Here is a 17757-nt window from a genome sequence, read left to right on the forward strand (position 1 = left end):
GAGGACGAGGGACGTGGGGGCCGAAATATAGTTCGGCAATTCACGGCGCAATAAATTTACTCTGAGCTTAATGCATAGTCGACCGTATCACTGCTTCCATGTTATTAAATGTATCTCCGTTGATTTAAGAATTCCCGGCCTCCGCTTCCGCAATACTAATATTTTATGACTTTCAATGGAGAAGGTGATTTCAGAAATGTCAATGTTCTCTCTGAATTATGATACCTATAAGGTTTTTCATTAAATTGCACTGCCCCAGATTTAAGAAAACTCTTATTTAATTTCTGTTAGGGAAAAATTGACTCTGCATCTATTATATACACTGCAGAAAAAAAGAATATTCTTGATTTGAAAATATCTTTAGTTTCAACGTGGAGATCTTGAAATGAGATTATATTGCGTTAAACGAAGAAGACTTGCTTGAATGAAATCATTTTATATAGTTAAAGAAAAAGTTGAAATTCTTATAAAAAAATTATAGACTGTTGCGTATATACAAAATAATGAACATAATTTGAGTATATAAGTTTTGATTTGACACTTCTTTTTTTCTGTAATATGCAATCGAAAAATGGCGCGATGTTTGTGCATAGAATATTATTTATTTTACAATAGATTTTTTTTTTTCAATATAATAACACTAATTTTTTAATTTTTGGTCTATTATAGTACTACATATTATCTTTTATACGTCAATTAATTAGCGTGTAATGTTATGATTTCTTTTATTATTGTTTCAAGTTTTGTTATCCCTTTCCCGGAAGCCGATGCTTCATGAAAGCACATGTGTAATAAATGATAAACTCTATTTTACTTCATTATAACACTGTTTTCAGGCGATCTACAAGATGGTGGGCTCCGTGATGAAAATGCCGGAAGACGAGTCGACGCCGGAGAAACGAACTGATAAGATATTTCGACAGATGGATAAGAACAAGGACGGCAAGCTATCGCTTGACGAGTTTATTGAGGGTGCGAAGAGCGACCCGTCTATCGTGCGACTGTTGCAGTGCGATCCTAGTGCACAAGCTCAGTGAGGCCCTGGGCCAGTACAGACAAATATTAATATGCCATCTGCATACTCGAATCGGTGCCCGGCCCAATTAGTATCCCAAGCAGAAGCGACGCGATCGTAGAAAGTTGTCCGAGCCTGGTTGGGTCTGTCGAGGAAGCTACCGAAACATTATCTTCGCACATTCGGTCGTTTTAATATAATTATATCTATTAGAAACTTGTAACCGTAGGATGCGAATAGGAACGATTTATTTATCAAATTCTCGAAATAAGTTACGGAAATAATTTCATCCCGCTAGCATTCTTTATTTGAGGACTAGAAATATGATGAATGACCAGTTGTATATGTTTTGATTATGCGGGTTTTTTTTTATAATAGATTATACTCGGCACAGAAAGCAATAGGAATTTGAATATTAATAGAGAGAGAAAAATGGAAAGTTATTTTATGATTAACGGCGGAACATGATTAACGATAGCTCTTAGTTTTTAACAATTTGCTGTCAAAACTAGAAACTGTGTTGCCCGTTGTCCGAAGATATCATCTTGGCGGTTTCTCGCAAATACTTGTACGGTCGCGTGGGCTTATGCGCGAACACGTGTAAGGGCTTCTATAAATTGGGCCGGTACCCGAGAGGTCCCAGGGTCACTGGGCCCATGGCGCTTGCGCATACCGCAAGCTAGTCGACAAGACTAGTCCAGTCGCTCCGTTTCATTGACGGATCGGTTTAGCGAGAAGCTTGTTACGCCTTTTCGGGTCGTATTAAGAAACGTCAAGCGCGCGCGCGCCGCGTCCATGCGAGAAAGAGAGGACGTTGCGTCGATGCCGCTGACGCATCTCGGCAGACTGTGTGGCTCGGTCGAGACCCGACCGTTCGAGGTGACGCGAGACGATTAGCGAAATTCTAAAATACTCTCTCTGTGTTCGTAATACCCGTGTGATTTTTTTGATGGTACGCGCGTACAGGGCGAAACGAGAGCTTCGACGAGCGACGACGTTCCGTCACCCTCTCTCTATCTCTCCCTATCTTTACCTTACTTTTTCAGACAGCGAGAGCGTGCGGATCGAAACGTCGCGCGTCACAGCGGATCTTTGTACATAGCAGATCGTATCGCGGCATCGACGCATCCTCGGACTGCCGATCTCAGCGTACGAGAGGCTCGTAACGGTCTCGCTCTTCGGCCGTGGCCGTCGCCCCGTCCCCCGCTCGTTGGTATCCGATATCCCCCGGTTCAGACGGGGAGATGCCCACGTCCCTTCAGGGGGACACATACGCGGTATCGCATCTCCCGCCCCTCACGGACCCCGAGTGTCTCGCCTCTCGGCCCACCCATCAAACGGACTGACCATTCAACGGAAAAGACTCACAGGAGACTAACGGTCGCGTGGCGTACCTCACGCCGCGCGCTAGCAACGAAAAAAAACTTAGTGATTTAGAGATCCGCGAGATTTTAGGCAAAGGTCACTGCGAAATCGCGATCGCGCGCCGGCGAAAACGGAGGCTTTGTTAGTTTAAACGCGCTTAGAGACCGATCTAGAGCTTGATATAGTAGAAGGGAAGAAACGGCCGCGTGATGCGACGATCGTTGTCGCATCATACGGATTGGCGTTGCTCTCCCTCTCGTCGAAGGTGCTGCGAGGAAAATGTTCGATCCGCTTCGATTCGTGCGGATGTAGAAAAGGAGCGACTAGTCTTTCGTCCTCTCCGTCGCGACGCTTCGATTTACCATGCGACGCTATCTCGGCGACGGAGAGCCGTTATTCCATCGAATCGCGGAAAGTTTGTCCTTCACATTGCCGTTATTTCATCTCGCCGTCATTTTATCATTTCTGGTGACCTTTGTCGTTACGGAGGTACAGTAAGGACGGATGTAATCGGAGCATATAGCGTTAACAGATTTGCCTCTTTCCAATCTCGCTGAGAGAAGTAAAAAAAGCACATCCTTGTCGATCAGAGCGACTGGCCCTCGGTTTCAGCGAAAGGCTTCGCGCCTCGCCGAGCGATCGACGGATGAAGATGAGGAGAAACTTCACGCGCGCGCACGCCGTGCCGTATTTAGAGATTTATTTTTATGAATGCGTGCGTCCCGCGTACTTGTGAGAAAGCGAGAAAGTCTGCGTATATATGTCTGTTCTGTGTGTACGCGCGTGTCCGGTAAATTGAGAAACGAATGCTACGGAGAAGAAGAAGAAAGGAAGAAAGAGAAGAAGAGAAAGAGACGGCTCGTGTGACGCGAGCCTTATCACCCTGTCGTCCGATTACGTATCAATCGACCGATTGATCGCGATAATTATACATACATAGATATATTATACATACAATTATGTATTATTGATTATAAAATAGGAGAGAGATCGTGAGTGCGACCGCCGCGATCGCGATCTCCGCCCACGCGAATATACACGCAGCAGCAGAGTTCTGACGTTTCACGGCTTTATGGTGAGAGCCCTTCATTTCGCCCAAGCTACCGCACGATCGGGGCGGTCGGGGGAGATAATCAATTACCGAGTAAACACGAGCGTGTGAGCACTCTACGCTTCTATATATATTTTTTCCGGCGTACGATGAGAGTGACTTCCGGCGGCTTCTAGCGCAGCCGTTTGTCGAGAGGATCTTTACCGGGTTTACCTTCAATTCGCCTTCCTTTCTTTCCGTGAAGCTTTCTCTCATCGTGTCTCCTTCCTTTCTTCCTTTCCTTTTCACTTGTCTCTTGTCGAGAGCGATCACTTTTCGACCTGTGCTTTGATCGGTATCTTCGGGAAAAAACACTTTTGTTGCGCTGCGCGCTCCCAACGAGGCACCCGGTCTGGCGATGCAATGATTAATGTTCAGAGTGCGGCGGCGTAATGAGAGAATTCTGAAACTATATTACGTTTGGTCGTTACGCAAAGCAGCATTGCGTTTTGCAAGAGCGCGTTATACAGATGCAGATATATAAATATAAATATATATATACATTACATAGATATAATACAAGTCTCTATTATAATATATCTTTATTGTACTTTCTAAGATGTACATCTATTCACCTCGTGCTCATTAATATTTAAGGATAAAGACTATTTAATGATATCTCTCTAATCTCTCGGTATAGTCATTGTATAAACAAATAAATAACCTCATTAATGTTAACGCATATGAATATATTATACACGTTAAGATTCTAAAGCTATTCTTGAACTTTTCCGATTACACTAACAATAAGCGGAACAGATTTTATTCTGCGACACGATATCAAAGACGGCAGTGGAGCTTCGAATTTTACAGACAGTAAAAGCTAGTTGCGTTCGTTGAAAACGAAATTCATGTTACAGCATATAGCATAGGACTGCCAGTACGTCCCGTTAAAACTTGACGGCAGTCATTCACTTAAATTGTACCTTAAAACGAATCAAGAAAGCAATAAACACGAGAAAATATCGCGACTAAATCTCACACGACTCGGAAGGGAAGGTCGTAAAAGTGATATGGGTTTTCAAATTTGGCCGAAATCCACTTTATGGCCCTTTCTCGTAGCGACGAGCGTAAAATGTATAATATCAGAGTTGTGCCGATTTGTCAGAACACGAGCGGTATCGAGGCGATCGCGATTAGTAACGCGTGTGGTCGTCCAAACAAAGTAACCCAGGTAGCAGGATGACGTCTAAAGACGTCTTAATGACGTTTTATTGACGTTAGAGACGTTATTAAGACGTTCTTAATACGTCATTTGACGTCACTCTGCTACCTGGGAAGATATTAACGATTTCCTCCTCTGAAAATTATTTATTCAAGTAATAACGATTTCGTTATTTTTTTGCTGGCTTAAAAATCTCGTTCTTGTGACAATTGGCACGCGTCTCTTTTACCGAAATTTTATCCGATATATCAAAATTTCCTTTTTTTTTAATTTAAAATTACTGTCATCAGAGAAACATACAAGTTGCACGTTTTTTATTGTTCTGATTTAGTTTAGTTAACTTCTTGATGAAAATGTAAATGTGAAAAGCCGTGATTATTCTTCTTAAGCGTAACTAATATTATAATACTTTTGCGTCCTTACAATACTCTTACGATGTAACGTCGATAAGAATATTTACATATGTGCATGGAATTTGCAGTGTTTACTGCTAGTAAAAAAAATCAAAAACGCGAACACTCATTCTAGAGTTTAAATATATTATAAATCATCGTTAATACGTCTAGCTTTGTATAACACGATTTCACTACTCGCTGTAAAATAATAAATCGCGCGAATTACATTCGCAAAATTCACTTGTCATTTCGATATTATAGCGTAAACTATTCCGATCGACGTTGCATTGTCTGAGGAGATGTAGAATAAGTATTTATCGACGAACCACGTGGGTGTTAGATAGCGCAAGATAACGGAAGAGGCAACTAATCTGCCTTCTCTTATCGCAAAATCAACTTGCAAATAATTTGATAAAATTCGCTACTTTAATTTCAACCAATGAGTGTTTAATGACGCCCACATAACGCATTATAAAAAGTAAATCGAGATGAAATTCGCACGTTTGCTCGTTTCTCTGCCGCGTGGGCGCCGGTTTAGATGCAAGTATCCAAAGCTTTACATTCACAAATTTTATATACATACTTCCGCCTACATTCGAACGACGCGAAAATCCAAAAGACATCTAAAGACATCTGAAGGCACTTGAGAGATTCTTGAAAAAGAAAGGAGGATGTATCTCAATGATATTTATTTATTACAGTTAATAGATGGATTTGTCAATTAATCATCTAGAATTTTTGTACCTCGATCGACGTGATCAGTTGAAAATAGAACGCCGGGTAGGCGTCTTTAGACGTTTCATGACGAGACCGTTTAAATGGTGCCTGAAAGACGAGGACGTCTCTTGATTTTAACGTCTCTTTTCACGTTCTCCGGCTGATTCTTGCGTACAAATGGACGTTTCAATTATGTATTCATTCGAGCGTTCGGCATCTCCGTCTTTCGTGATGTTGATAAAATATTTAATCCCGACGATCCGTTCCTCGCGGCGATCGCGGATTAATTATGCAAGAGGGAACCGATTGTCAACGCGCTGAAGCGGGACGAAGTCCGGCTTCGTCCGTACCGACTGTAATGTATTGTTTAATCGTTAATTGGTTTCCCGGAGTTTAACGATTGTTAAACTCTGGGAAACACTGCATTACACGCGAATTAGAGTCTCACTCTTGACGTGACGTCAAAATATAGAATTTTTATCGCCAACCCTTTATCGTTAGCCCTTTATCGCTAGCCCTAATGTGAGATCGCTTCAATGTTTCCTTTTCTTTCGATGGTTCCTTCTCGCGTAACTACATTCAGCAGTTTATCGCGACTCGATGAAAAAAGAACGATACCGTATTTTCCGAAGTTTTATTTATAATGCGATGATAATTAAGCTCGGATAATTTCCATGATTCTCGCTCGAGCAGCGGGAAAAATCCAGCCGCGAGGAATATATATTGTGCCGTTTGGAACTTTCGTTTCTGTGTCGTTATTCGTTCGTGTGTCGACACGAGTACCTTGTAGAAAGAGAAAAAGTCGGTTGTGATAATATTCACGACGTAGCAGTCTCTGATCGAAACGCGTGCCTCGAGATCACTCTTGCGAAATTGCGCTTCTCCCGAGAACGCATACAGTTCCCTGCTTCGTCGGGGAACTTTTCTCGTTTCCGTCTGATCGCACCGTCGCATTCTGATGTTTTTTCGTACCCGATACGATGTACGGAGAAAGAAACGCGCGTCGAAGCGCGAAAACCAATTTGCCGAGCTCCTCTTTCTTCTCCGAGAGAAGACGATCCTCCGATCGTTTCTTCTCGCCATAGCGATCTCTTTCTTTTCCTCAGAACTGCTTATCAGAAAGTTAGCGCGATAGCTCATTCGTTTCACGAAAAGTTGCACGCGTGAAGAGAAAAAAAAGACGCACAAGAAAAGAAGAACGGAAATTTTAAGAAAATATATATATTATATAAAAGCGCGAGAAAAGAGAGAGAGGGAGATTCGGTTACGTTCGTTGAAGCGATATCGATGACACTTGCTGCTCGTGTGTTTGTCGTGATATTTCTTCCTAAGCTAAGATATATCTGCGAAGTTAAGAGTTACAGTACGGATCGTTAAAATAGTTTCTCATGTTATTATCGACGTACAACAATTTCGTGGACGATAAAAGCCGAACGAAAGAAAAACGTAACTTCTCTCGAAATTTTAACTCTACCACGTTCTTATATCCCCCCGATATTCCCTGTTCTATCTATACTCTATGATTTCGCTCTCTTGCCTAAGGGATCGTAGCGTTCTTGGCTAATTAGAGTTTTTCGCCCCTAGGATATCAACGATATCGCGAGTTTAATCCGCTTGTGCATCAAAGATTCTATAAGCGCTATATCTAATATCGCCGATATCTTAAAAAAAAAAAAAAAATTTATGCCTTATACAAAAACTTTTCTCTGCGCCCTCTTGCCAACATGTTCTATAGTGTCTATTTCGATAACATTCGTTGGAGGCGCGTAGCTCGCGAAGCTATCAGCTGACGCGATCCTCTTTCTCTCCGAAGTTTAGAATAAATCTAAAATCCGCTTCGTATTTGTGATAGATTGTTAGAGCTAATTATAATGACTTCGATTTCTTCTGCAATATTACACGTTGAATTTAATCGAATTTCAGCGCTAAGTTTCTCGGTATCTTCCGTTATGCCGAGAAAGCTGGACTCGAATTTCTGAAGATTATTTCTCAACTTCATTTCGTCGAGCTACAAAATCGATTTGTCTTAAGTAATTGCCTGTTTCGTCTGTCAAACTTCTATATATATATACAATTGTCTCCTACATTTAAATTTCAAAGTTTATCGACTCCCGCGTTTCGCCGCCGTCTCGCGTTCGATTGATCGAGTCTTCGCGAGCTACGCGATTCGAAGCGTTCAAACGTTGAAACATGAAAGTTAACTGTGGAGATATCCATAATTAGAATATAACACTAAAATTTCAAATCAGCGCCCGATGTTTTTTCTCGTAGATGTTGTAACACGCAAAAGGAACCGTAGGCATTCTGCGACAGAGATTATAATCTCTTCCTCGTGCGTGAAAAATCCACATGTTCGACGCGTATGTTTTCTCACGATCTTCTCGGTGTCTTGCAATACCACCTATATCGTTTTAATAGCCATGGAAATAATTGTTGTGACTCCCTTCTCTCCGAGGATCTTTTTCCTCCTCCCTCTGAGATTTAATTCGAGCCGAATCGTCTACCGGCGTCTAAACGTATTCGAACACTCTCTCTTCTAATTTCCCATTCCCTCTGTATACTTCTACGGCAATGTGAAATTTATTATTGTTACTTTCATATATGGTATCTATCGGTGCTAAGTGTACGAAGTACGTGTTCTATTGCGTCTTTTGTCCCCCCCCCCCCCCGCACGGCGAATATGCAATATAATTTTTGTAAAACTTTCCGCACGCGCGGCCGCGTCCGAAAGCCGCGTCTCTCACGTTCGCTGGTGCGATCTCGGCGTCGGTTTGAAGCAAATATCAATATGATACATCAATATATGCGCGAACGACAAAATTCCGAATGTAACAAAGGATCTCGCTTGCGACGCGACGGCGCGGCGGTGCGAAAGTTGTGCGCGGCGGCGGAAGTTTTGTATTGTAACGACTGTGTCAACCCCCGCAGGTGTTTATATTTTAATATTAATTTACTCTCAGGATTAATTTATTACTTTTTTTTCTTTCCTCCTCTTTTTGCTTTCCTTCTCTCCGCGAAGACACGCAATGCGATATAACGTGTGTGATAATACATGCTGACGTCGTACAAAAAGAAGAAAAAGAAAACGTTACGAAAATCAAAGCGCACGTTTGTGTTTTTTTTTTCCTCTCTTTATTCTTTCCCTTCCGTCTTGCGTTCCGGTACCCGACGACGGAGAACACCGGTAAGACATTAATGTTGTGTATATGATCGTGAGGTGTTACAAAATTTTTATTTGCTTTACGCCTTATACACATTTACTGTAAGTGACAATTATTACTAGTTGTTTATTATAAATAAGAACGAATCACTCTTGTGTATCGGTGAAATTGCTACATTAAAGTGTTGATATTATACTCGTTCAAAGTGCGTCTCAATCGATTCCCCTCGGAAATCTCGCCCCCCCCTCGAAAGAGAGCGCTTTAATTGTAACTTCCCTTACGCTTCTAACCGGATTGTCCATTGCGTTCCACCTTGAATTTTTTTTTTAGTCGTTTATTAGGATTGCCCTGCTTTTAAATTGAGCGCTTTTAAATTTATTATTATTAAACTACTGATATCAATATATTATTAGTAATGTAATATTAAAGCTTGACAGAGTGACGTAAACTAATTCGCTCATTAGTATTAACAAGTATTATGCGTTCAAATTCTCGAAAGCTAGCTTCTTTACTATATATGCTCTCTCTTTATGTCGATCGATTCGGATAAAAATCTCCGAAGTCTTTCTTTCTCTCGCGATATTCCTGATATATAATCCTAGAGTAAAACTGTACAAAAGCTCTACGAAAGTGGCGATATTTTTCACGGATCTGGTTCGAGTCTCGGCTCTTGGGGAAGGTGCGCATGTAGAAAGAGTACGCCAACACAGTTTATCCTGCTAAATGGTTATCAATTCTCTATAAGTTCTGTATTGTTTACACATAAATTATAGAATATCTAAACGTTTCTTTTTTTTTCGATGTCCTGTGAAATTGTACAATAGAGTTACAAATAAAGATAAAGCCATACTTTACGTATAATCTGATTCAGTCTTTGCTAATGTTAGATAATAACGTGCGAAAGAACTAACAGTTAGACTATTTAAGAGGCTATTTAAGAATTTTAATCAAGATACTGGAAGCATAAAACTGTTCAGCTAGCTTTACACAAGATATTGGTCTTCTTCTTTATGAAATCGTCAAATTATGATTATGATACATTTCTACATTATCACCAGCATCGAATCTAATCTTATTTATCGTGATACTCCTGAGAAACTGTTAATCCATTGTCTTAATAAACTCGATCGCGGCGCAGAACTGCGTCCACCAATATTGTTCCTCTCCCTCCAATCGATTCCCGTAAAAGCTGTCTACATATTGAACAGTCGATAACAACGACGGCGGATTAGTCTGAAATTAAGCACACGTTAACAATCACTCTTCTTGCTAAAATCACATATTCTCTTTTCAATCGCATACCTTGATTATGACATAGACCAGCACGGGAGTCAGATCGTCGGCAGCAGGTATGCCCCTTTCCGACGCCATGGAGAGGAGATTCATGATGGTAGTCGCGCAACGAAATACACACTGCAACTTATCCCTAGGAGTCTTATACGCCGATATCACAGCCAATTCAGCCTGCGCCCATGGCCAGGGGCATTCGTAATGATAAACCTTTGGAATGCGTAGGTCCTTGTGATTTGGAGTTACGACCTTCGCCAACTTTTTGATGTGATCGTGAAGAAGCTGGTCCCTATATACATCTCCATCTCCATTTGGATAGAGCGCATTGTGGTATACCCGTGCCATGACGGTTCTTTCCACCACGACTCTCGCCAAATCTAACTGGTTGGCGCTCGCCGCTGAAAGTAAGAAGTAAGTTCAGACGTCTCTGATCACTCCGCTAAGATCAATTGCGAGATAAATAATTATATTCATGTACATTGCCAGATCGGATCGTTGTCCATTTCCGCGTGGACCTTCCCTAGAAAATTATCGACGAGATCCTGCTTCTCGTCAGCTAGCGTAAGCTTTTTAAACTCTTCGCAGAAACGCAGGAGGAAAGCCTCCTTTTTTTCCAAAAATACCCTCACACAAACGGATACAAGATGATTATTGATAGCATCCCGATCGCACTTAACTCGCACGCATAATCTGGAAAATATTATTATTAAACGGTTACATCTTATATTTACTTATACATTACGTACAAAGATGATATTTATATATAAACAGTACCTATCTAAGTGAGCTAATGTCGACAGCAATCCCTGACGACATCTGATTAAATATGCGATATAAGGAGATCGCTTTTGATAGTCCTCTCGAAGTGATTTGAAGAGCTTTCTACATCCATCGTCATTAAATAGACGCACGCAACGTAAAGTTTCATGAAGATGAGCTATTAATGCCCTATCCTGCAGGTTTATAGCTTCTGCCAATTGTAGTTGCAAAAACGCAACCAGTTCGTTTTCTTTCTGCGACCAACAATGTCTCTGTAATAAAATTATATATGCGAATATTTGAACATTAAGTAATTAAGTAATCCATAAAAAAATTACAACTTGTTTTGTACGCCATGATTGAAAAATAATACAATAAATACCTCTGAAGTATTCCATGGAATGTGTTGAAGGTCAGCAGTGCTAAGTACCATACGTAATTTTCTTTTAGCATCTGCAAAAGCATAAGATAGTTCTACATTATTCGGATCGATTGAAAGTCTTTCGTCTTCCACCTCTTTTGTACGGGACTGATTGCTTTCGACCGAGGCTGTATCGCTAGCTGCGCTTGGCTTTCTTCTGTATTTCGCTAATATATCATCGGTAGTATCTGAAATTAATCAAAAGAATAATTTATTACTGTCTAAAACTTGCAGGAAAACTTTTCATCTTTTTTTTAGCATTACTTTTCGATTTATCTTCGATTCGATTCTACAAAACTATTAAAACAGAAACCGTTTATGTTGCAACAAAATAATATACGATAATTGTTAATAATTATTTATTAATAACTTACCGCCCGCGACATTACCGGATGATGTTACATCTTCCGACATAATCTTGCGTAATCTGTGCCTGCACACATCGACGCCGTCGCCACCAGCTTCTCGATCGAAACATCTGTCGTCCGTCACGCGGACGGACGACATTGCTTTACCTCTACGATTTCTCAATGACAATTTTAATTTACCAAAGAAACCGCGTTTGTTTTTTTGATCGTCGTCCAACAATTCCTTATCGCCACGCTCGGCGGTCATGTCAAAGCTTATGCTCTTTGGAATAGCTCCCGTTGATGCATTTGGCTTGGAAAAATTGGGAATCGAACCATCTACCGCGTCACAAGTGCCATTAACCGTTGGTGTTGGTAAATCTGACGTTGAAATGTTACTCTTCACACGAGGTTCTGATCCGGAACTGCTGCTGGATGTTAAGCTAGCCGTGCTTAATCGGCCTACGGTATCCCCAACTGACGCCATGCAGCTGTCCAACTCCTGATTCGCAAAATTCACATTAGATCTATAACGTTCTTCGGTGGGAAAGACAACAGATTGACAGAAGGATTAAGTGAAGAAATGCAAACCTCTGTTTTCACGTCACCGTTTTGGGACTTCTCTGACAAAACAGGCGCAGAAATATGATTAGCTAATAGCAACGCCGGTGCGACTGCAGCCGCAGCGATGTGATTGTGCGCAGGTGCTTGACGTTCAACTTGCTTACCATTGTCAATTTGAAGTTTATCTATCAAGTGGACCAGCCTGTCGTCCCGTAATGGTTTACCATAGTCCATATTGTTTATATTGTTAGCGTTTTTGTCTACATATTCCATTGTACTACGTCGGTAATCGGACCTGGTTCCACCACGACCTGTCACATTTGACGACGATGGCAATGGAGATGTTGTTGGTGATGCCTGGTGAACTATCGAAGTTCCTATGCCGGAATCCTCTCGAATCCCCGAAATTGATGGAAAAGTGATGCTTGAACCATCCAGACCTGGAATCAGGAATAATTATATATCAGTAATTATAGCTGCGATCAGAAGTCATCAGATATTGCTAACATCGCATTATATAATTGCAGTATACTTACATGGAGTTGCAGATTGAAGAGTTTCTTCATTTCCCTCGGAATCAGCACGGCTTTCTATTTCGATCTCGGATCTGGCCGTATCATCAGACCTATGAAAATATTGTCAATGGTAATTATGAAGATATCTTACTTCAAGTAGAATCATATTTTACGAATGTAATATGTAGTATGTAATAATATACCTGGCAACACTAGCAGTGTCATCGGTATCTACTTCAGTTAATCTTTCCGAATCGCTAGCTAATACATCTGTGCTCCAGGCTTCAGAGGCGGTTTCACTAATGTCTAACATGGTTAGCGTAGGTTCGGCAGGCAACACAGATGCAACCTGTTCAGTAGGAACAGCAAGCAATATTCGATCCTGTTGTTCAACTATTTCGCTATCTGAGGCCAACACATCCGTAGACCAAGTATCGGATACCATAGAAACAGTCTCGTCTCCTAAAAAGTACCAATATGTGCAATTAGCAAAAATAAATATTATCAATTTTCAGTAAATAAATATTGTTCGTTTTAAGTGTATTATTTATAGATATATGTATTTACCTTCAATAAGTTTCTTAATCTCAAATTTACAAAATTTGTCATCAATTTCGGATCGACTTTGTTTAGTTGGGATATTAGGCGGCGGCAAATCCAGTTGCCTTACTTCACCCGCAGCTCGTCCATCGTCTCCTTCAGTAATTTGAGACGACGGTGTATCTCGACCTGGCGATTATACAGGAAATTAAATAATTTATAATTATTATCATCGATGTAACGTATAAAAAAAGAATAATTTAATAAATGTACCTAAAATTAATGTACCTGATATATTAGGAGTTCCTCTACCCGATACATTAGCAGACACCATGTCTGAGAGATTATCGTTTTGATCTTCTGTCTCTAATTCTAGAGAAGAAGCGACACTGTGATTGGAAGCGGCTTCTGATACAGCTTCCAAGTTATCGGACGTATTGCCAATCGATCCTTCGAACAATACTAATTATTTTTAATGTAGATGTGTTATAAAAGCCAAGCAATACATTCTTTAATGTTAATATCTTTGATATTAATTTCTAATGACATGAAGAAATATGTACAAGATAAAAAATTAACTAAAAATAATATCATAAAAAATTACAGAACATATAGACAAATTTAATGAAATATGTAAATGTAAATTTTAGTTAGCTGTGCTAAAAAGCATGAACGTTATAAAAGCAATCAGTATCGAACTCATTATCAGTAACTGATATACCTTCATCATGTGACAGCGAGAATCTAGTCCTCTTCTCTTGCGTTTCGATGCGTTCGACATTGCTATTCTCTTGTCTAGGATGTTCAGTAGAGGCGTCATCAGGGAGATTCAAAGTAACAGGTCCATTCTCCATACCACTTTGAAGCTCCATGCATAAAACCTATAAATAATGAATCTACTTGATGATAGTTTTAATTATTAGTTTTAAATCTAGTACTCTCTCTTCCTTGGGATTCTGCTATAGGCATAAAAAAACAATTATTTACATTATAATTTTCTATAAAGTTATTGTATAAAACTAATTAATAAAATAAATACATTTTTGTAAAACTAATATACAATTTTGTACAAGCTACATATGTAAAACACATAGCTTCTTATGAAATACATAAAAAATAAATACACAGCATATAATAAATCTATTATACTAATACATGTATATCTATACCTTCTGTTCACTGAGTAGCCCTACAGATTCCCCAATTGTCGGACCAAAAGGTATGACTAGTACGTCTTGAGAATTTTTATCCAAAGTCTCCTCTTCAGGGGCAGCGGTGCCATTAATTTCCTCCGCACTTTCGTTTGTTACATTTGGTGAGAATGTAGTCATCCTTATACCACGTCCTTTTCCTATTATAAAATATTTTAACATTATACTGTTGATAATTGAGACACATATACACACATAATCATTATTGCACTATTCATGTAATATACCTTTTCCTGCAGCAACACCTCGTTTGCTGGGTGTATCCAAGTATTCATTACTTAATTTATTATTATGCAGTGAACCCGAAGGTAATTGCGACAGCATTTCTGCTAATTGTTTTCTATCAAATGAGTTATGCGATATCGTTTCTCCATTGTTATCACCAGCGATCGTGTTCAAAAACGTAATTAAAGAGTTCAGTTCACTTTCCGTAAACAGTGCTGCGGATCGTGACAGGCCTTGAAATTTATTATTGTCAATAATCGTTGGTTCCTCTTCCAGCTCTTCTGTCGCGCCATCCAACATCGAGTCTATTATGGAAGACACCGAATCCTTCTCGAACTTCTTGTAAAGATCAATAACTTTGTTATCGATACTCTGATACTTTTGTAGCGAAAGCATTTGTAAAATTTGTCCAACTTGCATTAGATTAAACCTCGCGACGTAACTTATCGGTGCATCGGTAATACCATAAGGCTCGGGATTAACTATAGCGGGACAAATGAAGTACGTGAATACAAGATCCGTGCACATGGCGTGCACCTCTTTTGGATCTACATTTCCGTTCTTACTAAGAAGCCCTGCCATTTGTCTTACAAGCCAGCAAACACTCGTAGGAAAGCAGTGTATTGTATCGCGAATGTTGACGATAAATCTCTGCGTGATACGAAACAAGGAATTAACTGTCCACAGTCTGTAACGCTGTAACTTGGCTTGATACTCGGCCGTGCCTTCTTTCCCGAATTTCTTCAATCTCTCCGCAGGTGGAAATCTAATAGGCGCTTTATCCGGATCGATGTCCAGGAACATTTCATCTTCCATAAGTAACTGCACTATAGGGCTGTGCAAAGCTGCCGTTAAGAAGAGCTTCGCGGAGAACAGGCTTTCGTGAAAGATCGAGTAAAATTTGGAAAACGCGCACGTGCCGTGCCTGAGCAATCTTCGCGGGTTGTCAGACGGAATTATCTGCAGTAACATGAGATGCCTCAGCAGTTGAAGGACCAAACTCTTGTCTTCCGGCAATATGCAGCTGCCGTACAATCCGGCGGCCAAGCACTGCACAATTGTCTGCATCGATTCCGGAATCACTCTGTCCCCCTCCACCAAGCACGAGGCTAGGAGTTTGGGTGACTTTCGCAGCGCGCCCAGAAATTCTCCGTAGGACAAGCACGCCTGGTAGCGCAGATACTTGTACGCATCAATGAAATGTGAATTTTCCAACGCGTTTGCTCTCAGGCAACACGACGCTGGAGTGCAATCCGGCCTCGCCACTATCAAGCGATTCAGATTGACTCTCTGTTGAGCGGTTATCCATGCTTGCTGCGCTAACTGCGACGAGATATATAACACCTAAACAGGAAAGAATCTTATTAATATACGCTTGTACATTATAATATACATTCCTGTTAAATTAACACGTACAAATCTCTGTTATCCTTTTTTTTATATGAAGTATTACAATCCACAGTATTACACGAAATCCTTAACGATGAATATTACTCACCCGTTCGTTAAGAGTCTGCAAGTTCTGCTGTTCCGAATTGACAAACAGCCTTTCCTGCCGCAAATGACGGGCCAATTCCATCATGTCCCACTGTAATGTCCCGTGGGAATCGACACTGTTAATCGATGACATTATTGGATGTACCTTCAACGTGAAAGACAATATAGAGCGGTATAGAGCGATGCATTATTTTCAGAATCTAATTGAGAAGGAGATGTTGTCTGCATAGTTACTTGCGTACAATCCTGTTAATTGCTCATCCTGCGCATTAATAAAAATCAGGGCGGGACGTAGGCGTACACCTACTTCACGATGAACCTCAGCCACAGGACTTTCGAGCGCATATGCTCCGTCTCTCCGAGTCACGAGGATCGCGCGTGCAAGTGTGTACGTGTGAGAAAGAGAGAGAGAGAGAGAGAGGGGGGGCGAGGAAGAGAGAAAAAGCGTCGCTTCACCTGATGGAGTAAACAGAGATCTCAATTCGGAGCCGAGCGTGAAACGACGGATCTCGGATATTGCATAACGCGAGTGTGCGAGCGTGGTTTCGCGATGATATCATGGGAATGGAGCTCAAGGTGAAACCGAGGCGACCGTCCGCGTCTCGCCGTGAAAACGTCACAGCGGGGAAACGCCGTCCGCGCGAGGATGTTTCGCCATTATCGTCGCCGCGCACGCATCGAATCACGCGTTGGAAAACAAATCTCTCTCTCGTTGCGTTCGCCTCGCTCTCGCATGCCCTCCACTGCCTGCTTCCTGGGTCGCGCGTGTTCGTCAACGTCAACCCGATTTCGCCCGCGCGCGCGCGCGCGTGACAGGCCGAGTGACGTTCGACGTCCGTGCACTTATGACTTACGCGTCGTCGGGAATGACGATCGCACAATTCGTTGTTGTCGCACGCGGGCCAGAGCAACACCCCCGATGACACACGCACATCTTTCGCTTGTTAGGTTAGATTTTTTTTCTCTTCGACAAATGGCCGCGGGTGCTCACGGGTGATGCGCCGTACCAGCTCGGACGAAGGACCACGAAGGACGTACGGCGTTTTCCTGCTCCGACTCCGATATCGACGGCGATACGTCATACGTCCTCTCGCGTCGCCGTGAAAGGCCGATTTCCAAGGCGGATTCGCCGTGTTTGGACAAGCGCGATACTTGGCTATACGCATGGTGTCAGGCTGAGTTTCCACTGAGCGCGTCACGCGTCGCGTCATCACGAGTTAACCAATCAAATCATCCCATTTTGATACCGTCACAAGTAATGTAATAAAATGGGATGTTTTGATTGGTTAACTTAGGCTGCGGTCCACGTGACGCTACAAATGCTTTGGATCGTTCTTCTTCTCCTTCTTTCTCCATTGAAAGAAAAGAGAAGAGGAATGCTTCGAAGCATTTGTAGCATCAAGTGGATCGCAGCCTTAGATGACGCGACGCGTGACGCGCTCAGTGGAAACTCAGCCTAACACCATGGGTGCAAAGAAAA

At 41.4% G+C, this 17757-nt stretch overlaps 2 protein-coding genes across 8 annotated transcripts in view; one reads left to right on the forward strand and one right to left on the reverse strand.

Annotated features, from left to right (window-relative positions):
• Nca (neurocalcin homolog) overlaps positions 1-9113 on the forward strand; it is a 162323-nt gene extending 153210 nt beyond the window's left edge. For all 4 annotated transcript variants that reach the window (XM_071716982.1, XM_071716985.1, XM_071716984.1 and 1 more), the window contains one exon: positions 837-9113. In XM_071716982.1, coding sequence (XP_071573083.1) covers positions 837-1037 — 201 coding nt within the window. In that variant the 3' untranslated portion in view covers positions 1038-9113. The remainder of the gene's footprint in view (positions 1-836) is intronic.
• A 505-nt stretch (positions 9114-9618) lies between these two features.
• Positions 9619-17377, reverse strand: Gapvd1 (GTPase activating protein and VPS9 domains 1). Of its 4 annotated transcripts, none has more exons than XM_071716974.1 (17): positions 17132-17376; positions 16512-16733; positions 16279-16422; positions 14783-16124; positions 14514-14695; positions 14066-14225; positions 13633-13806; positions 13372-13533; positions 13008-13266; positions 12826-12914; positions 12317-12729; positions 11753-12227; positions 11340-11566; positions 10973-11229; positions 10677-10888; positions 10211-10596; positions 9619-10141 (listed from the first exon to the last, which is right to left on the reverse strand). In XM_071716974.1, exons 3-17 carry the CDS (start codon positions 16408-16410, stop codon positions 10010-10012), a joined length of 4602 nt encoding a protein of 1533 aa, XP_071573075.1. In that variant the 5' UTR covers positions 16411-16422; positions 16512-16733; positions 17132-17376; the 3' UTR covers positions 9619-10009. The 4 variants fall into 4 exon arrangements, with proteins under 4 accessions (XP_071573075.1, XP_071573077.1, XP_071573076.1 ...); XM_071716976.1 differs by having other exon boundaries at positions 12317-12348; positions 12454-12729; positions 16512-17376; XM_071716975.1 differs by having other exon boundaries at positions 13633-13794; positions 16512-17377.
• Positions 17378-17757: the final 380 nt, after the last annotated feature.

Source organism: Temnothorax nylanderi, unplaced genomic scaffold, assembly GCF_030848795.1.
Source record: "Temnothorax nylanderi isolate EJ_2023f unplaced genomic scaffold, tnyl_v1.0 TNYL_tig0199_pilon, whole genome shotgun sequence".
NCBI classification, from domain to species: domain Eukaryota; kingdom Metazoa; phylum Arthropoda; class Insecta; order Hymenoptera; family Formicidae; genus Temnothorax; species Temnothorax nylanderi.

Coding starts and splice junctions, on each gene's coding strand:
- Gapvd1 (XM_071716974.1), bottom strand. CDS start 16,410: ATGTCATCGATTAACAGTGTCGATTCCCACGGGACATTACAGTGGGAC. Junction 12,730..12,825: donor TCTTCAATCTGCAACTCCAT/GTAAGTATACTG, acceptor TCCTGATTCCAG/GTCTGGATGGTTCAAGCATC. Junction 12,228..12,316: donor ACGGTGACGTGAAAACAGAG/GTTTGCATTTCT, acceptor TTTGCGAATCAG/GAGTTGGACAGCTGCATGGC.